The 22862-nt window shown below is 39.6% G+C and overlaps 2 protein-coding genes across 4 annotated transcripts; one reads left to right on the top strand and one right to left on the bottom strand.

The window, feature by feature from the left end:
- Positions 1–22: 22 nt before the first annotated feature.
- On the bottom strand, positions 23–13494 carry LOC5504727 (iron-sulfur clusters transporter ABCB7, mitochondrial). 3 transcript variants are annotated; one of them, XM_032373064.2, is made up of 14 exons: positions 13327–13494; positions 12468–12551; positions 11028–11204; positions 8989–9115; positions 8241–8427; positions 7797–7878; positions 7410–7498; positions 7233–7320; positions 6811–6985; positions 6059–6216; positions 3736–3905; positions 3280–3409; positions 2744–3019; positions 23–2376 (listed from the first exon to the last, which is right to left on the bottom strand). In XM_032373064.2, exons 1-14 carry the CDS (start codon positions 13459–13461, stop codon positions 2116–2118), a joined length of 2139 nt encoding a protein of 712 aa, XP_032228955.2. In that variant the 5' UTR covers positions 13462–13494; the 3' UTR covers positions 23–2115. The 3 variants fall into 3 exon arrangements, with proteins under 3 accessions (XP_032228955.2, XP_032228957.2, XP_032228956.1); XM_032373066.2 differs by having other exon boundaries at positions 11028–11225; positions 13327–13493; XM_032373065.2 differs by lacking the exons at positions 11028–11204; positions 12468–12551; positions 13327–13494 and adding an exon at positions 9495–9634.
- LOC5504732 (alpha-taxilin) lies at positions 13465–21571 on the top strand. Its single transcript, XM_032373070.2, has 13 exons — positions 13465–13653; positions 13741–13888; positions 14042–14121; positions 14891–14950; positions 15231–15341; positions 15889–16031; positions 17011–17062; positions 17445–17564; positions 17688–17762; positions 18374–18466; positions 19999–20094; positions 20381–20485; positions 20889–21571. The coding sequence occupies exons 1-13, from the start codon at positions 13480–13482 to the stop codon at positions 21351–21353; spliced, it is 1722 nt and encodes a 573-aa protein (XP_032228961.2). The 5' UTR covers positions 13465–13479; the 3' UTR covers positions 21354–21571.
- The last annotated feature ends 1291 nt before the right edge of the window (positions 21572–22862 follow it).

Consider the following 22862-nt stretch of genomic DNA (forward strand, 5'->3'; position numbering starts at 1 on the left):
AACGCCCTCTTACCATGTGAAACCTATTTTATAAGATGTCTTTATTTCCTTGTCACCAAAACCAGGATTTCTCACAAATCTGTCACCCAAAAAGTTACATGATTTTTTTTAATGTTAATCACCTATTAAAGGTATCCCAAACAGCACATCATCTTCCCCCATATTCCTCAGATAATTCCATACTCGCCTCGCCATATATCTGTGTCAATCCTTCATTCTCCCCCAACAAGGTAAAGAAATGGTCACAGTAGGCGCTACGGGGAGGCTAGCATTTCTACCTGCGTTTCTTTACAAAATTACTTTACGTACAGCATCCTCATACATTTATTGTTGACTAATTTGCAATATTAAAAATAATCAAATAAATAAAAATACTCTAACTGCATCACATACAAATATAATATTATATTAAACCTCCTAACTCACCAGGAGACAGTAGGCTTGATGTTATAAAAATAAGTGTCATGTGTATTCCCACAAAACTCAATTTATGCTGATTTTTTACCATATTTCCCAGAGTATAAGACGCCCTCACCCCATACTTTGGCTGAAATTACCCCCCCCCCCCCCCCCCCCGCGACTGTTTTGCGCTTACTTCTTTGAAACATTTCCTTAATAAAAGTGCAGTGTTCCACACTTTTCTGAGAGATAACCCTATCGACCCCCTAGGAGTTCAACAAAGTGAAACTTGCGTTGTTTTGTGCATGGTAGCTGACAAATCGTATCTTTGTGATTTCGTTTGATTTGACTCGATATTCCCTTGGGAGAGTCATTCCCATTTTCTAAGATTGTTCCCTTGTCGAGATTAATACTCCCTCAGGAGTCATACCCATTGTCTAAAATGGTTCTCTCGTCAAGACTCAATACTCCCTTGGTAGGGGTAGATGGTTCACTAGTCCAGACTCGTTACTCTGAGGGTCTACCCAGTGTCTAAAATGGTTGACTCGTCCAGACTCGATACCTCCTTGGTAGTCGCAAATGGTTAACTCTCCAAGACTCCATACTCCCTGAGGAGTCATACCCAATATCTAAAATAATTCTTGTCAAGAATCAATACTCCCTTGGGAGTCGTACCCAGTATCTATGATGGTTCGTTTGTAAAGACTCGATACTCCCCAAGGAGTCATACCCATTGTCTAAAATGGTTCTCTCGTCAAGAGTCGATACTCCCTAAGGAGTCGTACCGCCCATTGTTTAAGATGGGTCCCTTGTCAAGACCCATTGTCTAAGGTGGTTCACTTATCAAGACTCGATACTCCCCGAGGAGTCATACCCATTGTCTAACTCCCTGAGGAGTCGTACCCATTGTCTAAAATGGTTCTCTCTTCAAGAGTCGATACTCCCTGAGAAGTCGTACCCTTTGTCTAAGATGGTTTGCTCGTCAAGACCCATTGCCCAACATGGATCTCTCCTCAAGACTCCAAACTCCCTTAGGAGTCGTACCCATTTTCTATGATGGTTCGCTTGTCAAGAGCCATTTTCTAAGATGGTTCACTCATCAAGACTCGATACTCCATGAGGAGTCATACCCATTGTCTAAGATGGTCCGCTTGTCAGGACCCATTGTCTATGATTGTTCGCTTGTAAAGACTCGATACTCCCCGAGGAGTCATACCCATTGTCTAACATAGTTCTCATTATTCATAGTTCTCGTCGTACCGCCCATTGTTTAAGATGGGTCCCTTGTCAAGACCCATTGTCTAAAATGGTCCACTTGTCAAGACCCGATACTCCCCGAGGAGTCATACCCATTGTCTAAAAGTTTTCTCTCTTCAAGAGTCGATACTCCCTAAGGAGTCGAACCATTGTCTAAGATGGTTCGCTTGTCAGGACCCATTGTCTAAGATGGTTCACTCATCAAGACTCGATACTCCCTGAGGAGTCATACCCATTGTCTAAGATGGTTCGCTTGTCAGGACCCATTGTCTAAGATGGTTCACTCATCAAGACTCGATACTCCCTGAGGAGTCATACCCATTGTCTAAGATGGTTCACTCATCAAGACTCGATACTCCCTGAGGAGTCATACCCATTGTCTAAGATGGTTCGCTTGTCAGGACCCATTGTCTAAGATGGTTCGCTTGTCACGACCCATTGCCCAACATGGATCTCTCCTCAAGACTCCATACTCCCTGAGGAGTCGTACCCATTGTCTAGTTGCTCCATGACCTTGGTGTGCGCTGAGTGCTGCTTGTGCCACAGGTGTGCGTATAGCGAGTGTGGGTCGGTAATCAGTGAGTAATGAGTTCCACGCTCTCTCACTTTGCCGTGCTCAAGCACCAAGATCTCATCCGCGTCCACGACAGTAGATAACCTATGCGCGATAAATATCGATGTGCGACCCTTGGTTACTCGACGAAGAGCGCTGAGAATGTTCTGTGAAAAAAGTTTAATCAGCGGTGAGAGGAGTAGAGTATTAGCATTGTTAGCGATAATCGTGTAAGAAATAATAATGGTCGAATTGCACTAAGAAATCACGTGACTACTTTGGGTGGCAAACTCTGAGCCCCAGGTCGGAGCCAACATTTTCAACGAGGGGGTTCGTTTGCCCATTAAGCGGACCATTTTCTCTTAGGTAGCTCGTCCTAGCTAGCAGTAGTACTCAATTTTCCTTTATTAGAGCAGACCTTCCAATCGAATGGGGAAGAACGGTTCTTCCGTCCCCCCCATCAATCTGGCTACGGGCCTAAGTTAAGTGATTATTCTTAATGCCTCATGTGTTGTAACTGCTCAGTGTTCATACCATTTCAGTGATTGAGTCCAGTGATGATGTTGCTTCATCGTAGATAAGAATGGGCGGGTCCTTGATAATGGCGCGAGCAATGGCAATCCGCTGCTTCTCGCCACCTGATAACTTGAGCCCACGCTCACCGACCGGCGTATCGTAACCTTTAGGCATGCGCAGAATGGCGTCGTGTATCTCGGCCATTCTTGCAGCCTCGTGGACCTCGTGTTCGGTAGCCTGCACACGGCCATAGTTTATGTTGTAATAGACAGAGTTGTGAAACAATACGCACTCCTAGGGTAAAGAGAAAAAGATAGTTAAAAAGAAATTTATATAGCGCTTACACAGTATCAACCATATGCATTAAGAATGGACTATTCTGGAGCTCAGGAACACAAGCTTCTAATAAGTTTACATACTTACGTACAATAATCAATTCCGGGCAAAGAAACAGAAAGATACTATCCAGCTATGCATGTATAAGAGGACATTCTTCGCACATCTTTAAAGCGGGTCTAAGCGGGTCTCGTAAGTAAAACGCTTCTTGGGGATACCTGTGGTACGACGCCAACAACCTTTCGCAGGCTCTCTAGCGAAAAATCCCGGATGTCCTGTCCTGCCACAAGAACGCGCCCGCCCTGCGGGTCAAAGAACCGGAAGAGCAGCCGCACTATCGTGGACTTCCTGTGGTAAGCAAAGGGACAATAAAACATTTTTTTTACCATGTGTCAATCTGCAGCATTGCATGGAATAGGCAAGTGGCACTAAAATCACGTGACTTTTCGGGTGTCAAACTCGCGCGCGCTCCGGCTTTTGGCGGCAAAATAACCAACAAAAGCAACTTATTCAGCGTTTACGAATTAGCTAGAACGTTGACATAGTGTCAGTTCTTCTAGATGTGCAGTCTCCGACCTCACGTTAAAATCAGATGGTAATTTTTTAAATAAAATTACAAAAACGTTATATATTCGCGTCTGCTGAATACCAGAAATATAAATACAAAAGCTCACCCTGAACCACTTCCGCCCACAATGGCGACCTTCTTGCCCGCGGGTATAGAAAAAGACAATCCATCGAGAATCCGCTGACCCTCGATGTACTGGAACGACACGTCTTCGAATGTCACGTGAGACTGGGAGTCGCCAGCCTTCAGGAGCAGAGGAGCCGCGTCTGCACGCTCCTAAAGGGTACCCAAATTAAAACCATATACATAATCAAAATTCTCCAACTGCAAAATGAGTTTGAGCTCTAAAGGGATAATTGGGATCTCATCTCAGCGTCAAACAAAGTGGTCAAACATGTCCGAAATCTTTTGAAAACTTTTGATGATTAATTTTATTCAACATTAAATCAAAAACTACGGGGCCCCCTCGAATCACTTATTCCAACGATTTCATGGAAATATGGAATTATCAGACGTCAATAAGAACTGACTTGGCGGGAACTTACAAAATGGTTGCCAGCTATCTGCTAGTACCCTTGTCACGGGTAGCTCACAGCTAAGAGTTTCAAGAAAGTTTGAAATTTTCTAATGCCTTGAATTATAATTTTATAACCTAGTCAAGACCACAGCAAACTTTAAAAGAAAAAAAGTGGACATAACACAGAAAATTTATACAATGGGTTTCTTTTTGTGTTTTTGTAAGACCGCTAACCAATGAGGGGGCACCAAAAGCAACACATTGAAGATATTGTCGAAAATAGTAACAGATTAAGTCAGCCATAGCTAAAATCATTTCATTTTGCACCGTGGGATTGTATAGCGTGCATTACGGCTGGTACCGATATCAGATGCATTTTCAATTCATGGTTGCTCACTGAGCTCGAACAACATTTGAGCGTTTAGCAGCTTTCTTGTGACAATCGTTTGTTTCGTGACCATCAAATATCTCTTTAGACTTGTTATTGGTCCAAAAACAGGACCGTACCCAGGATTTTTCTTGGGGGGGGGGTGCGAAATCCGAAAAAGTGGACCTAATTTTTCCGGGGGGCGGGGTTGAGTTCTCTGATCTCCACCGGACGTTTATTGTCGGATTTGGCTACACAACAAAATGATCTAGCTTATGCTTTATAGTTTTGTCTAGAGAATAGAGAACAGAAAGTGGACCTTCGGCCGTTGTGGAAAGGGGGGCATTCGCACCCCCTGCACCCCCCTGGGTACGGGCCTGAAGAGGAATTTTGACAAATGACCAATGGCCCTTTCATTATCACTTTAAAATGAGTAAGTACGCAGCTGCTTTGTCTCCTACTATCTTTGTTCTACAAAGGAGTCCTTTTGTCTCTATTCTTCTCGTTCTTTGTATCGAGGTGCGGATATTGTTCATTTGCCCAATCAAATTGCAGCATGTAAGAGCTGCGTACTGACCCTTTAAAATAGACAGGTCACGCACGTGCGCCATTGTGATCGGGTTGGTTACTATACGCCTGCCACTTGCGCTGATCCAACCACTTTATTTGAGACATGATCTGATGATCTGCTTATTCATAAATTACACGTATAAGCTGGTCGCCAGCAGTTTTCTAGAAACTGCGTCACTAAACGTATCCGCTGACTGTAAAAAATAGTTTAATTTGCTGATCGTTTATTGGAGAAAAATAAATTTAAGGGGCTTTGCTTTACCTTTCTCTCTCTCGTTCGCGCAAAAACACTGCACGACGGGCGATAAGATGACAAGCAAAACATGCTCGAGGATCAAACGCTTTTTTTCTCGGCCACGAAAATCCTGCCCGAAAAATTACGCGGGGGAAAATAAAAGTACACTGGATTTCCGAGCATGCAAGTAAAAGGGCGACGAAAAACTTTTGATTTGTACGGGCTTCAGAGTAGACCGACAAAGACACGATATTTTGACTCCAGATAAATTGTTTTCGAATGGTCAATCAAGATTAAAGACAATCTTACACCAAGCGTTGTCAAATGACTTCCCTGCAAACATTCGCGCGAAACGTGGCGGCAGACAGCAGAAGTGGCGTAACAACAGCCAGAAATGTGCGTGAGCTATATTCATTTATTCATTTTTTTTTTAAGTGACTTGTTTTTTCTCAAAAAGGGGATGGATATCAGTCCAATCCACCCCCCCCCCTCTGTATCCGGACCCTGATGGGTAGCGTATAGACGGCTGAATTCTTGTATGTGAAAGCCATGTGAATGTTCATAAGAACATAAACAAGAATTCTACATCTTTCGAAACCTGGATTTGTATTATATTTACCCTTATTTGCTTATTTACTCGATACCCATGAAGTACTGCGGGCTACGATACACAGATTCTCCAAGTGCAACCTTATTTGGAATAGGTGCACGTTGGTAAGAATCCTTGCATGCATCATTACCTGAATGGACGTCTGAAGCCTGTGAAGGCTAAAAAGTGTTTCCATGTCAACCAGCGCTTGTCTCAGATCTCTGTAAACGGACCCCAGGAAGTTGAGAGGTACTGAAAGCTGAAACAGCAGTCCATTCACCATGACAAGGTCTCCCACCGTCATGGTCCCTGGAAAAGAATGGAGGTATTTCTATGTATCACAATATAGTTATTCGTCTGTTCACCATGGCAAGGTCTCCCACCGTCATGGTCCCTGGAAAAGAATGGAGGTATTTCTATGTATCACAATATAGTTATTCGTCTGTTCACCATGACAAGGTCTCCCACCGTCATGGTCCCTGGAAAAGAATGGAGGGATTTGTTATGTAGTGTTACAAGGGTATCACACAATATAGTTATGCGTCTGTTCACCATGGAAAGGTCAAACACCATAATGGTTCCTGGAAAAGAATGAAGGGATTTGTTATGCAGTCTTACAAGGGTAGTTTAGGTATTTGTCTAGTTATGCGTCTGTTCACAATGGAAAGGTCAAACACCATAATGGTTCCTAGAAAAGAATTTTCAGGATTTTCATGTGATTTAAGAGTTTTACAGTATATTAGTTATCCATCTGTTCACCATGGAAAGGTCTCCCACTGTAATGGCCCCAAGAAACGGGGTTTTATACGTTGTATTACAAAATTACAACAGTGTTACAGACTAGTTATCAGTCCTTTCGTCTGTGTCTTTCTCAGAGAGACACACAAAAAACGGGTTCCTTACCTTCCATTATCTGTTTGCTGGCCAGCAGCATAATAGCACTAAGGGACGCGCTGAAGATAAAGTTCTGGCCCCAGTTGAGAAAAGCCAGGCTTGTGGTGGTCTTTAGTGAGGCCTGCTCATATCTAGCGAGTAGTTTATCATAACGATCTGCTTCGTAGACTTCGTTGTTGAAATACTGACAGCAAACGAAAACATGAGTCAATAACTATTTGGTAAATAATTGTGTCAGCCTCGATTCTACTTTAACAGTTTCATAGTTTATAAGTGAGTTGACAGCTTGTGTCTGCTTCAATTCTACGTACCATAACAGTTTCACAGTTTTAACTGTAAGTAAATCAATAGCTTGTGTCAGCCTCTATTCTACCTTTAACAGTTTCATAGTTAATAAGTGAGTCAATATCTGGTGTCAGGCTTGATTCTACCTTAACAGTTTCATAGTTTATAAGTGAGTCAATAGCTTGTGCGCCAGCCTCATTATCTGCCTTGTTCATCTGAGAGCGGAACTGTGTTCTGTAAAAAAGGTGTGAGAGGTTGTTTCATTAACTCCTATAATATACTCTAATACAACATCTTGATAGAGCTAGGAACCCATATCTCACCTCCACTGGGTAACCCGAAGTGTAAACACAGTGTACACACCAAGGCAACCTAGGACAACTAAGGCAAACTCTGCACCACACCTATAAGCCTAGCAACAATGAAAGGAAAAAAGATATAAATAAGGGGAAATCATATTATCCCTAGTGTTGATGTATTACTGGGAGAATGAAACCTATAACTAGAATATACAGTTTGATTTTTAAAATGTGGCGACAAGGATGGTAGTGATGATGACGACGACGATGACGACGGTGGGATGATGTTGTTGGTTATGGTGAAAATGATGATGATGGTAGTTAAATGATGATAATGATGATGATGGTGGTGATTGTGATGATGGTGGTGTCAATGATATTGATGATGATGTTGGTGATGACGCTTCTTACCAGTATTCCAGAGACAAGGGAGACTTCAAAGATTGTCGGTACAATGTTAAATACCAGCGCACTCATCACAAAATTGATACCTCTAAAAATCAAGGAAGAAGTTTTTTTTAATATACACACAATCCCAAGGTAGCAAACTGGTGCACAATTACTGCACTACTGTTATAGCCAAATTTGTGTTGCGAAACCTGCCAGAATCCCAAATCCTTTCTTCGTTTGGAAATACCCCGTAGTCAATCAAACCAAAGAATAAAAACCAGACAAACCGCCCCCGTAGCAGGGGGCGGGGCACTGGGAGCACGTGCCTTCCCTCCAATATTTTCAAAATTATAAGGAGATGACCAGTAGGGGCGTGGCTGTGCCCCCATTGTTTTCTTAATGTTTCTGTATCGTGCTCAGCTAATAATTCGAGGCCTGCTATGGCTTTGATGTAAGAACTCTCACCTGGTCCCTCTGTCGATGGCTCTTGAGAGTGCGCCAGTTTGTCTGTTTAGGTGGAAGGTTAGATCAAGATTATGAAGATGGAGAAATGTCCGCCTTGCAACTGTACGAATAGATCCCTGAGCTACCTTAGCAAAGACTGCATTTCGCAGCTCGTTGAATAAGGATGCACTCATTCTTGCTACACCATCTGAATTAAAGAAAAAAGTGAAAATCATGTCACTAACAGTGTTAAAAAATAATCAGGGCATACCTGGGCGGTTTTCAGCTTTAATCCTGTCACCCAAATATGGTGATTTGGGAGGTATTTTGGTACATTTTTTGTTGTCTTAAATGTAGTGTTTGGTTGATTTAATGAAATTGAAAAACTGAAGCTGAAAGTTTTGCACTGACACTTGAAGGGGTATTTGCATACTTGTAATGAAAAAATGACTATTCAAGTGCAATAAATAGAAAGAAACGTATTATTTTCAATCCATTTCTATACACTTGCTACAAGATGTTCAGACCACAACATTGCTGTATATTTATCTGAAAGATGAAAGGTTATCAAACCTGGGGCCAGTAACTAGAAAACAGGTTAGCCTTTGGTTAAATACGGCTGTTTTGACATTTGATTGGATAAAAAGGGCATTTATTCCTGGGTTAGCATTAACCTGCTTTCTAGAAACACGGCCCTGAACATTATATGATCTTAATCTTGACACTAAAATCATCATTCTTCAACCAGTGCCCATTTATTTATACTTACACCCTAGTAATAACGAAGTAGAGAAAGTTGCCAGGAATCCTCCTGTCTTAGCAAGTGTGGCTGGATCAAATGTGTTGAGATAGTCTACAGCGTACTTGAACAGGAACGGCACCTGAACATTCACCACCTATCACCAAAACATCAGTAATTATTATATTGAAGGATGTTTGGCCACAAAATGCCATGACTGGTAAGCACAACTGAATTCTGATGTGAGTAAGTTATAGTTGGTTCTTGCCTTTGCTCTGAGGGTTTTCTCAAAGTTTCTTAGTTTTTCTTCACCAACAAAAAACAACAAATTTAAACCTACGTCACACATAGGTTGAAAGCAGCCTGCCAAAGATGCATATCATTCTGTGCCTTGAACTCCACCACCTCCCTGAGCTTTAGGTCTCATCATAGCTTAGCACCAACCAATAGCGCAACAGCCATGACCACCCTGATCTTAAGGTCTTATCATTTCTTAACAAGGCCATGACTACCCTTATCTAAGGGTCTCATCATACCTTAGCACCAATCAAAAGCACAACTGCCATGACCACCCTGATCTTAAGGTCTCGTCATACCTTACAGGGCTTCTGGAATTACGTGCTTGTGCGGAAGCGTGTAATTTGGCTTTTTCTGTGTAATCCACAAATTTCCACGTAATCCCGCGTAATTGGGCTAAATTTTGAAAGACAAAACATTTAAGTGCACAGCTGATGTGTTCTTTTAGGGTTCTTACCTCTATTTCTCGTAAAAAAAAGAGAGATATTCTTCGTAAGAGTGCGATATTTCAAACTGAATTTCGAAAACAAATAAAATGACTAGGCGTTTTTTGCTAAACCGCGAAGTACTAATAATAAAATAACTTTTTTAATTGGCTGGTGGCTAGGAGCAAATGAAAACTTGCCTAAGATATTTTCACGCAAAAATAAACCTTTTCAAGTTATTTCGTGCTTTCTTTAGGTAGAAAATGTAGTTTGGGTGTAACAGTTGATATTTCGTGTAATTTAGCGCGTAATTCAGTAAAGAATCCCGCTAAATTTTGATTTTTAAAGAAAAATGTATTGCAAAATCCCACACAATTTAGCGCGTAATGATTGATTTTCCGCATAATTTTGCGCGTAATTTAGCAAAGAATCCCACGTAATTTTGAGTTTTTTTCCGCAAAATTCCAGAAGCCCTGACCTTAGCACCAACCAGAAGCGGAACAGCCATGGCCATCCTGATCTTAAGGTCTTATCATTTCTTAACAAGGCCATGACTACCCTTATCTAAGGGTCTCATCATACCTTAGCACCAATCAAAAGCACAACTGCCATGACCACCCTGATCTTAAGGTCTCGTCATACCTAACAGGGCTTCTGGAATTACGTGCTTGTGCGGAAGCGTGTAATTTGGCTTTTTCCGCGTAATCCACAAATTTCCGCGTAATCCCACGTAATTGGGCTAAATTTTGAAAGACAAAACATTTAAGTGCACAGCTGATGTGTTCTTTTAGGGTTCTTACCTCTATTTCTCGTAAAAAAAGAGATATTCTTCGTAAGAGTGCGATATTTCGAACTGAATTTCGAAAACAAATAAAATGACTAGGCGTTTTTTGCTAAACCGCGAAGTACTAATAATAAAATACCTTTTTTAATTGGCTGGTGGCTAGGAGCAAATGAAAACTTGCCTAAGATATTTTCGCGCAAAAATAAACCTTTTCAAGTTATTTCGTGCTTTCTTTAGGTACAAAATGTAGTTTGGGCGTAACAGTTGATATTACGTGTAATTTAGCGCGTAATTCAGTAAAGAATCCCGTTAAATTTTGATTTTTAAAGAAAAATGTATTGCAAAATCCCACGCAATTTGGCGCATAATGATTGATTTTCCGCATAATTTTGCGCGTAATTTAGCAAAGAATCCCGCGTAATTTTGAGTTTTTTTCCGCAAAATTCCAGAAGCCCTGACCTTAGCACCAACCAGAAGCGGAACAGCCATGGCCACCCTGATCTTAAGGTCTCATCATTTCTTAACAAGGCCATGACTACCCTTATCTAAGGGTCTGGTCATACCTTAGCACCAATCAAAAGCACAACAGCCATGACAACCCTGATCTTAAGGTCTCTGCGATCCTTGGGCCAAACGTGTTGCAGCATTCCTCTAAGTATCATAGCCCCACTACTTGTAAAAACTGACTTCTTCTTCAAGCTTTCCTCTGTAACTGCACCAGGAGATCCATGGAGGAGTCTCTGAGAGATAAGCCATAGAGACTGAAACAAGGAAGGCAGTTAGTTGAACAATAACAGGGGGTAGTTGATGGGGTAGGGCAATGGCTACATAATGAGAAAGGCCGGCAAGGGGTGGGAACAAAAATAGAGAGTAAAGGGTAAGAAAACAATAATACCAAAGGCAGGAATTATACCCTGGTTCCAGAGCCTTGAAAGTCTGTCTATTTAGTGGCCAGCGAGGTTGAGACAAGGCTCTGGCCTCTCGAAGCACTATTTCGACCTCTGCTAGGTTCAGAATCTATACTTGGTCGCAGATTGGCCAATTGACATGTGGTCATGGAAACCAAGAAATTCTGACAGTTTTCTATTGTATTTTCGCTTCAAGTTCAAAAGGTCAAAAACAGTTTTTAATTTTTGTTGTTTAAAATAACAAACATCTAAAAGAACGAGGAGCGATAGATTATTTTGATTGGAATTTTCATAGTACTTTGCAGTCCGAATTAGTTACAAGATTTACCAGTATTAAAAATGTAAAGTCTGTTCAAGAGGAGTCTCTTTACGATTCATCAAGCAGAGAGATGTCTTCTCTGTTCTGCCGACCAGCTACGAGAAATCTCCAGCTTTTTCCTGGTGTTTGCTCTCGCCTCAACGATGGATGTAACTAGTGGATTTAACTATCCTAAGCAAGTGATTGTACTGGTCATTTGCCCCTTGACTTCTTTGATAGGCTTGTTCCAAGGATAACTGCAAGCTTATCCACGATTTTTTTCCACCTTGAATCACTTTTATCCTGATAAAATGTTGTATTCTCCACCTCCTATGCGCAGATTCTTGTCACTAACTCTACAGTAATGATCCCATGGGTTTTCAGATGAATGTTGTTTCTAAATCGGGTTTTTATGCGCTCTTCATACTCGTAAATCCGATTCCCAAGCAAAGAGATGTTTACATCCAAGGTAGCACCGCGTGAAACTGACACATGCTAATCACAAAACGTTAACATGGAAGTAAGGCAGAAGTTGAAATAGCGCTTCGAGAGGCCAGAGCCTCGTCTCAACCTTGCTGGCCACTAAATAGAGAGACATTTGAAGCTCTGGAACCAGGGTACAGGAATTAATGCAAGCGCACAAATGTAAAGTGTATGTATTCTAGTACAAGGTTTACCATCAGGAGGTAAGACTATGTACTAGTCAGCCTTAAGTGTATTCTAGTACAAGGTTTATATTCAGTAAGTGAGACCACTAGTCAAATGCAACAGTATTTTTTGTGGTTGACCTTACTTACACTTCTCAGCGTCTGTGGTTTTACATCAGGTGTTTTGCTATTAATGGTTGACTGTTTCCCTCGTATTTGTTGGATTTGTGATCTCTATTAACAAAGATGGTCAACAAAAATTTAGCTTCAAAATTCAAAGGTTTCTCCACTGATGTTTATTGACAAAGATAATCTAGGGAATAAAGACTAAGGATCTAAACAATCTTGTACGAATAGTTAAATTTGCCTCTTATCATTATTTGCATAACTATCTGTTAACAATAATAATCTTAACTAAGGGCCTTTTACTTGGTGGATACCATTTATTAGTAAGTCATTAGAACTGGGCTTAGAGAACTAAGCTGAGGCCAATTAGTCATAAATGCCCAATTCATTGGTAACTCAATACCAATCGATGCTTCTAACTAAATCTTCAATGACTGATTATAATTTATAAAGACTGGTTTCTGATAACTGATTGTCATTTTACCAAGCTCATCAGGACTGTAACTTTAAATTTGTAAGACTGTAACTTAATTGCCACTAGCGAGCTAATCCGGCAATTGGCGGTCAGCGGAGGCTGGCGCGTGAGAACGATAACGGACGTCAACACGTACAAAAACAATGATAATACAATGAAAATACTTGCGATGCGCATAACTGTATAATCGACAACCTTGACTATTCTGACCAAATTAATCAATCGAGAACTTGGGTCATGTAATGATAAGATCGAATTAAGAACCTAATGGTTCTCTTTATACTACATGCACACAAGCTAGCAGATATCGCAAAACACCCTGCGGGAATCTTATGGCAACTTATCTCGCATGATGGAGAATCCTCAGACTCCGAGTCCATTACCTAATAATTATTCTCTGGCACATACCTGTATAAAAGGTTGTCTATATAAACCATTGTAATTTCTCCATAGCGTGCTATAATGTGGGGACTTGTGGTTAAATAAACGATGACATTTAGAAATTTTTAAAAACCCGCAACAAGTTCTACTCCCGGCCGCCATCTTGAAATCTGTCCCAAAATGAAACGACCGCGGAGACTTGGTACGAGCCTCGAGTGGAAGATCCGAGGGAGAATGGCACGAGCGTTCCAGAACTCTTCAGTTTCGAATCTTCGATCGGCGCAAAATATTCTCGATAAAAACACGTTATTATCTGCTTTTGTCATGGAGACAACTGTTGACCAGACACAAAAGGTAGATGTAGGACGCAATGGGGTGTTTGTTAAGCTGTAGTATGGATGCGATGATGTTTGGGAAGTTAAATAATGAATAATTTTCTAGGAGTTCAACGAAAACGGGAGTTTACATGAAGAAGATGCCGAATTGGATTCAAATTTGGATGAGAAACCGCAAGCTCCTGGGATCGAAAAAAAGGCAACGAAAAAGCCTAAAGAAGGAAAGAGGAATAAAGAAGAGGAAAAAAGAATAAGTAAGTATAACATTTGGATCCGTCTTTATTCTAAAATGTGACTTAGTATTTTTTTTACCATTTTGGGATGCCCTTTTACTGGCCTTGTCCAGATGTTAGCTTATAAATATCTTCGCGGTGCTTGGAGTGTCATTTCTTGTCTGATTCACACAGAGCTTCTGATGCGTGCATTCGAAGGCTTAGATAGCACGGAAGCCAAGTTAGAAGCCCTCGCCAAGAAATACGTTCAACTGGTGAGGCCAAACATGATATGCAAAATGTACAACAACATGCTATTTGAAATTAACAAATTGTCTAAACGTCTATTCTGCTTTATTGTGCTACTTAGTCATTTCCTTGTGAAAATACATTTATCCCGATTTATCTAATTCTAGCTTTGTTGTATCAATAATGATAAATAACCAGCTCGCGTTATCGTGTTTGTGTTAAGGAATAATACAGTATAACCAAATATAGAGATGCTCTTATCGAGTCGAACTCCCATGGAAAATTAGAATGGTTTGCCAATTGCTATCTCATATTAAAAGCCACATATGCTTGCATATTGATTAAAACCACTGTGAGTTGAGCAATATATTTATTCACAGAGGCAGTAATTTAACGTTGGAGAAAACTAGTCAAGCATAAAATTAAACACATTGTTAGTATCTCATGCCTAGTTGCTTTGTTTGAAAGACTCAAGTAGGTTTGAAAAAAATGTAATAGAGTCTGTACAAAATACAGAAATAAGAGAGGAATAATTCTTAAAGTCTTTTTTAATTTATGATTACTAGTGTTTGTTTGCCTTGTCTGATATACTGTATCTGTTTGTATCTATCTTCCATAAAAAATCTCTTTTTCTATTGCCTTCACTGGATCTTGATACTCAAAGCATTTTTAGCCAATCTAAGCCTACAGTTCTAGAGAGACTAACCTGTGTAACAGGTAAGTCATAGTTAATTGTTTCCATAGTGATTGGTCGTTCTTTAAGTTGATACTCATTTATTTTGTCTGAATTGATAGGCATCTGAACATAAAGTGGTAGAGCATAGAAAGGATGAACTAGAGGCCAGAAATGAAAAGGTAGGACTGATGTTAAACAGTAGGGCGAAGGATAGCTCTTTGAAGTTTTGCTTCTATTGTGGCTTACTGGTATAGTTAGCTAGTCTACAGAATATGCAAAATTCTGCGATATTCTATAAAATATACTGTACCTCTAAGCACTTTGTTAATCAATAGGTTTCTTGTTTGCGTGAAGTAAAAACTTTTAGGTTCTAACAATAGCATGGGACACACTGCTATTCTCTTACGAATATGATTATGCATGGCTATTTCCTGTATATATTTTTGTTTGCCTTGTCAGCTCACAAAGGAAAGGGACGCGCTCCAGTCAGACTTCAATAAGACAACACTTGCAAAGAGTAAGCTGGAAAGCCTGTGTCGTGAGCTGCAGCGGCACAGCAAACTTGTCAAGGTGAGGGCTATGGTACACTCATCAGTGCTTCTGGAATTACGCGCTTGTGCGAGACAGGTCGCAAGAGAAAAAAACATACGTGTGACAGGGCCTTTAGCAGGTAATGATTGATTTCCAGCGTAATTTAGCGCGTAATTTAACAAAGAATCCCGCATAATTTTGATTTTTTCCGCATAATTCCAGAAGCCCTAACTCATTGGCAGTGATATTGTTTGTGGATTCTCTTAGAAGTTACAACTAGAAAACATGAATACATGCTTAAAAAAAACTAGTCAGTCATAGTAGCCGTAGAACAAGTAAGAAAACAGACAAGCTGTAGAAAGACTGGGTGGTCTGAGTAGGCTTAGAACTAGAAAAAATACTACCTTTGTTTCCAAGAGTCTGAATATTTTGGCCAGTTCCTTAAAGAACACCCTTAAGAAGCCACTCCACCTAGCTCTTGTGAAAGTATTGTGTAATCAAGAGAGGTTGTGAATTGGAAAGGGTGTTGTTCCCCTGGCCCCATCTTCTTTGCACTGACTTTTTTCACATCTTTTTTGCCCAACAGGAAGAGTGTCAATTGAGGGCTGCAGAAGAAGAAACCAAGAGGAAAGAGCTATCAGACAAATTCCAGACAACCATTAATGATATTTCACAACAGATGCAGGACAACTTCAAGCGCAATGAACAACTAAAGCAAGAAAATGAAGAGTAAGTGGCATGAATTTGTGTAGAATTATTACAAAAAAGAAAATGTTAGCCCAAAGACCCCTCAACCGGCCTTTACTGCCCATAAGTCAGGGCTTCTGGAATTACACAGAAAAAAACTCAAAATTATGCGGGATTCTTTGCTAAATTACGCGCTAAATTACGCGGAAAATCAATCATTACGCGCTAAATTACACGGGATTTTGCAATACATGTTTCTTAAAAAAAATCAAAATTTTGCAGGATTCTTTACTGAATTACGTTGCTAAATTACACGGAATATCAACTCTTATGCCCAAACTACATTTTGTACCTAAAGAAAGCACGAAATAACTTGAAAAGGTTTATTTTATTGCACGAAAATATCTTAGGCGAGTTTTCATTGGCTCCTAGCCCCACCAGCCAATTAAAAAAGGTATTTTATTATTAGTACTAGGCCTTCGCAGTTTAGCAAAAAACGCCTTTATTTGTTTTGAATTCAGTTTGAAATATCGCACTCCTACGAAGAATATCTCTCTTTTTTACGAGAAATAGAGGTAAGAACCCTAAAAGAACACATCAGCTGTGCACTTAAATGTTTTGTCTTTCAAAATTTAGCCAAATTACGCGGAAATTTGTCGTTTACGCGGAAATTTGTGGTTTACGCGGATTACGCGGAGAAAGCCAAATTACGCGCTTTCGCACAAGCGCGTAATTCCAGAAGCCCTGATAAGTAGCAACAACAAAACAAAACAACAAAAAATTCATAAGTGCAAAAATAAAGACAATGCTTGATCAAGATACTCAGTCGTCAGTCTAACGGATAAATGGTCTTCCTGAAATAACAACTAATGTGATAGCAACTACTGTTCAACCAAATAATAGCAAGTTCTTAGTCAAATTTTAAATCGAACAAGAAAAATCGGCCTCTCAACAAGAACCAAAGAGAATGGAATGAAAGAGAGGTCCATGGTCAGCAACTAAATCCAACTTTACTCTTCAGGCTTGCAGGGAAGCTGAAAGGACTAGTTGATCAGTATGAGTCTCGAGAAGAGGTAATTTATAAGTCAAGCTTTTTACAGTATCATTTCATTTTTGATAAATTGTACCATGAAAATTTTTGTAGTTGTACTTTGTATTTTTTTTACTTAAAAAAATGAATTTTAAGGGAAAGCAATGAGTGAATTCTGCTGAGTGAATCAATATTTTTCTTGTCCACAACCGGGTAAAACATCCTAAGGTAAAGCAGACTTAAAGAGATCCCTAAGGGATAGCTTTTGGCCAAGCTTTACACCCTAAGGGATAGGACAATCACATGTGACTATTTTTCTGGACACAGTTACCTCTGAAAATTCTGTCCTCTTTATTGTTACCCTTTTAGCTTGTTGCATTATGTAGTAATTGAATGTATATTTTATGTTTCCTTCCTGTTCTCAGCATGTAGATAAAGTATTTAAGCACAAACAGCTAGAACTTCAGCTGGCTGAGGCAAAGATGGCGCAGCAGAATTTGGTATTCAACGAAATGAAAGAAAAAACTCTCATGGAGAAGCAAGAGGTAAAAATCTTTTCAAATGCTAATCGTTTCGAAGAAAGAGACCCTAATAGCTACAGTACCTTCCAAGGATTCGATTACTAAATGTTGTGAGTTTTTTTCATGTTTTTTCTGTTTGCCCTCAAGCTGTTAAAGGACTCACTGGATTATCGTAAGAAATATGAGTTAATGGTGCTGCAGGAGAAGGAGTTAAAAACTCAGGCAAGTGCAATAGATGAAAAAGATTATAAATAGCAAAATTTACATCCCAAGCAATTAAGTTATTCTCATAAAGCATTGACAGTACTTCCATACTTTGAAATGGTATATAATCGTGCAAATAGGTAAAAACCTGAAAAGTAACATTGTATGAAGTGCTTGCTGCAAATAAATAGATTAGGTCAGGGGCGAATACAGGGGGGGTGGATTGGGTGACCTGACCTGACCTGGTAAAACACCTGATATCTGTGACCTACGAAGAACCACTGGATCAGTTATAAGCTGTCTATCCGGCCATTATCCACCCCCTATTTTGAAATCCTGGATCCGCCCCTGCCTCAGTGGCTGAATTCTGTGTACTTGTGATTTGTCAGAAGACAATAATATCCTCCCCTGTCTCAGTGGCTGAATTCTCTCTAAGTGTAATTTGTCAGAAGACAATAATATACATTCCACACATATTACAGGTTGTTCAGGTAACCCAGCAATATAAGCTAACAGCAATTGTTATACCCCTTCATAGACTGTATTGTTTTTTTTTTGTTATCTAAAAGCATCAACAAAATATCATTGGTGAAATATTGTAGAGTTTATTTGTTTTTGGATTTCTGTAGGTAGCATTGTACACAGAAAAGTTTGAGGAGTTCCAGTCTACTCTCACTAAGAGTAATGAGATGTTTGTCACATTCAAGAAAGAGATGGATAAGGTAGATTAGATGATTTAATGGATGTGTTGGGCATACAAGAGATGTGATACCCACTGTAGCTGTGCACTTTTAATTGAAACTGATCAAGGGAATTGTTAAATTCTATTCAGGTTATCTTTGGGTTTGTGAAAAAACTTGCTTCAGTTATCATCTCTTTCTCTTTTTACTTATTAGGGATTGAGAAATTGTGTTATGTACATGTTATGTACAAATTGTGTGTAAATTGACACAAATTCTGATCTTTGATATTAGTTTCATCTTAACCCTATACAGACCTGGCTCTTTGGGGCTTCTTCTGACCTGGGGGGTAGGGGGGGGGGGGGCTCTCTCTGCCCCCCATCCGTAACTTTTGAACCATTAGAGCTATTATGACCAAATTTTGAAATTAAATTATATATATTAAATTATAACCTTTGCGTAGAACATCCAAAATCCAAATAAGTTATCATAATAAGTTCGTATTCAAAAAGTGACCGATATTCTTGTTTTTGTGACGTCACGGTGACGTCACTTAAGTGAGCAGAAACAGGCAATATTTCTGTTTTTTTTTTCTAGATGTGTATCTCTGTATGTCTTTTTTCAATAATCTTATTATTTTGCAGTAGACATATATTATTAGTGACACTGTTTCTATGACAACAATGTATGGCACCTGTGACGTCATTGATTGGCATGGTACCTTTAATGTAGCATAAGTTTGCAACTGGACTCTTAATTATAATAATAATTTAAATATCTTTCCCAAAAATTTTTTTTTCTAATTTTTATTTAAAATAGAGGAATATAAAAAGGATTTTGCCAAATTAAGATGTGAGTTAAAAAAAGCAGCGATTTTTAGCTAATTTTGTGACATCAGCATCCGCCATCTTGGATTTGATGAAAGTTATTTATTTTAATCAATAAAAACTGGGTTTCAAAATCTGAAGCTTTTTGACAATGTTTAATCTTCTTTTCAAGTTTTATTAATGATTTCAGGTGGATTTGAATGTTTTTTTAATGATTTCAGGTGGACTTGAATGTTTTATTAATGATTTCAGGTGGATTTGAATGTTTTTTTAATGATTTAATGTGGATTTGAATGTTTTTTTGCTATGTCTACGAGCACTATTTCGATAAGGTCAAAAATTGACAATAAAATCACCACCCCTCCCCCCCTAAAATAGAGAGGTGAATGTTTATTGTGTTTTTTTCAAAACTTTGTATAAAACGTTTATATGACATGGATTTACGTTGAGCACGTCGTATTAATAGTTGATCTTAACGACTTAAAGCGTTTTGCCTAATTTTTATTAAACCTATGTCTCAAAACTTGGTTGCTATGGTTATCAGGGTACACATATCAAAATTTTGTTTACACCAAAGTGATCCCAGATAAATTTTAGGAAAAGTCATCAAATTTCAATGCTCCAGCCCTACTAGTTCAAAATTATTACAAATCAAATGTGCTGGGGGCCTCAAAAGCCCCCCCCCCCCCCCCCCCCCCCGGTCTAAATAGGGTTAATGCCCATTACTTGCCTAACACTGTTTCTTAGATGACAAAGACAATCAAGAAACTGGAGAAAGAAAACAAGACGTGGAAGTCACGGTTTGAGGGCACTAACCGATCACTGCTTGAGATGCTAGATGAGGTTGGTTTAGTAGTAAACAAAATTGATGCAGTTGATTCCTGTGAAAATGTAAAACCGCTGCTGAAACAGGTTTAATCCCCGATCCAGACATAGATAGTATCTCTCTTTTCCTCTGCCCCAAATATGATTCGTTGAGTGTACGTGGGCTTGCTTGTGTGAAGCTTAAAGTATTTTTATGCGTGATCTAATTGAGAAGCATTTAGAACATGGTTGATAACGTGAAAGTGCTATATAAATACTATATATTTTATTTATTCATTTATCTTGTTACATTTCCTGTCTTCAGAGGGCCAAAATGGAGAAAGAGCGACTTGCCCTGTCTGCCCGTAATGACAAGCTTGAAAGTCTCTGCCGCGCTATGCAAAAAGAGAGACTTATTTTAAATAAACAGGTAAAAGAGAGACTAATGTAATTTTTATTGGCTTTATTGTCCGAACTGGTATTAGCCTGCGTAGCAAGCGTTTCTGTGGAGTTTCGAGCGATGTTGCCCCCTTCTTTTTTTTGCGTTCGCCCCATTTTTCGCGCGACCATATTCCTCGCTCTCTCTCTATTCGTGCTGAAACTCTACAGAAACGCTTGCTACGCAGGCTAAACTGGTATCTTATTTGTCCGTCTGTCTGTTTTTATCTGTCATTCTTGTCATGTGCTCTCTGCGTTTTGGTGTGTTTTCCCCCCAGTGCCATAGCACCTATAGGGAGCAGTACGGCCCCGGAGTCACATGATTTCTTATTGCAAGTCGCCTATTGATTCCGCTCCTATGGTTATCACCTCAAATATCTTTGAACTTGTTTTAGGCACTGGATGAGCTTAAACTCAATGAGGATAGTCCATCCGAGACACAGACCACCGGGGCTCCCACCCCTCCCATAGGCTCTACAGTCACGGAAAGAGAGGTACAGGGTGCCCTAGACGGAGTCTCCACTTCGAGTGAGCAAGACACGCCCCATGACCAAGGCATAGAGGACACCATAGATGGGGACCTCACCTCGAGCGAGCAGGCCACACCCACGGACAAAGACACAGACCTAATGGTCGATTCAATGAATGCAGAAAATGAAGATTTTTCTGAGGAGAAGAAGACAGAGCCGGAACCGGAAGACACATCGTCTTTAAATACAGAGACGCAAGATGATTGTCAGCCAGAAATCCCACAATCCAGTTCGGAACAAGAGTCACGTGACTCGAATACTTCGTCGGAGAATTCTAATGCTTCTGGTGAAAGAGAGCCGAAGAGTGTAACAGAGAGTAATTGTAGCTAGAATTGCACGCTTTTGGCATTTTGTGTTAGACAATCTTTGACTGAAATAACGTGTTGTGTATATTTTGTATTTTAACTAAAGCTTAGAAGTAAACGGACCCACATTTTGTTAGCATTTACTATTATTTTTACCATAAACATAATTTTATGTTTATACTTTGTTGTTTAGTTCATTGACTGCATGAAACTTTGTTTACAAAATAAAATTAAAACTTTGTTGTTGTTTTTTTTTTAATTTAGCTTCCGGATATACACCAAAACATTTCCACAAAGCAATAAAGTTTACAACAGGTTGCTTACGGCAAACCAATAACAACAAAAAGCAATTTATTCATCCCCTACGAAACAGCCAGCCAGCAAGTGTCCATGACAGAAGGCTCTTATTATTTTCTTTGGAATATTATTTTTTTTATCCCTCTGGTGTGACGGGCGTGGCCATTTCTATGTTTTGGCGTAAGATTGACACTAAAAAATCTCGTGATTTTGTTGTAAGTCGCCTTCCAAGAAAAATCAATTCATTACTACACCTTGCACTACGCGCTAATGAGCAAGACAACAAAAACACCATATGTGTGTGGCTCGTGCTGGGTGCCTGCGAACATGGAACCACTACACATTTTTATTAAAGGGCAAACTTAGATAACTAATACAATGAAAATAAAATAAAAAGTATTAGCATTCTAAACTTGTGACTTGTAATAGTTATAAATTAAGTGCAAAGACAATAGGAATCGAATCCTAGAAAATTACAACTTCATAATCACACGCCCGATACGAAAAAACGGGATAAAACCTTGTAGGAAAAAATCCGGGAACGTATTTCTCTATCGAATGCGTGGATTTATAGTCTCGAGGATTAAGGCCTTATTCTAAAATGTCATAAAGTTTGGTTACACAGTGGTACTCGTTGTCCAACAGGCGAGATTAGAAACTTATGATCTTTCGTATTTATACGATATGTAGTGCTAACGTAGTAACGTAATTTTACAAACATAAAACAATAGTTGTTAGATATTATTAAAAACAAAAGATCACGGAATGTGATGACACATGCTCAGAACCGTAACGAAAACGCTTTCCAACTGCACGATGTTTACAGTATACGTTGGATTGGTAAGCATTTAAAATCTCGCGCTCTTTATGGGCGCTGCTCCCTTGGCATCTTTGGAAAATGTCAAATTTGCACCTGAAATGATTATCGTATAATGTGCCAAGAGTAAGGACATGTGTACCCAAGTCGCAGAGTATCGAACCTCTCTCATTAACTGGCGCTGGCCGCCTTGAGAAGCCTTGTGAACACTTCTCAATAACTTTATTATGAATGGGAAGGGGAACTCCATTATAAGGGTTCCTAAGCCGAAATTTTTCCCTTCCCCTCGGGCTCTGACCAGGAGGGCAGGCTATATAAGACACTTAAAAGTTGGAAGATGCAATTACTAAAAGTCGGTGCCTTGAGATTCGTTTTGCCTTTTCTCGCGAGATTTGAGCTATCGGGGTAGAGTTATACATT

Source organism: Nematostella vectensis, chromosome 14 (assembly GCF_932526225.1).
Source record: "Nematostella vectensis chromosome 14, jaNemVect1.1, whole genome shotgun sequence".
Taxonomy (NCBI): Eukaryota; Metazoa; Cnidaria; class Anthozoa; order Actiniaria; family Edwardsiidae; genus Nematostella; species Nematostella vectensis.

Excerpts from the sequence above, each read along its gene's own strand:
- LOC5504732 (XM_032373070.2), top strand. The coding sequence starts at position 13,480 with ATGAAACGACCGCGGAGACTTGGTACGAGCCTCGAGTGGAAGATCCGA. Across the intron at positions 13,654-13,740 it reads CTGTTGACCAGACACAAAAG|GAGTTCAACGAAAACGGGAG; the intron begins GTAGATGTAGGA and ends ATAATTTTCTAG. Across the intron at positions 20,095-20,380 it reads TGCTTGAGATGCTAGATGAG|AGGGCCAAAATGGAGAAAGA; the intron begins GTTGGTTTAGTA and ends TCCTGTCTTCAG.
- LOC5504727 (XM_032373066.2), bottom strand. The coding sequence starts at position 13,461 with ATGGCGGCCGGGAGTAGAACTTGTTGCGGGTTTTTAAAAATTTCTAAA. Across the intron at positions 6,986-7,232 it reads TAAACTATGAAACTGTTAAG|TATTTCAACAACGAAGTCTA; the intron begins GTAGAATCAAGC and ends GTTTGCTGTCAG. Across the intron at positions 2,377-2,743 it reads TGGACTCAATCACTGAAATG|AACATTCTCAGCGCTCTTCG; the intron begins GTATGAACACTG and ends CTTTTTTCACAG.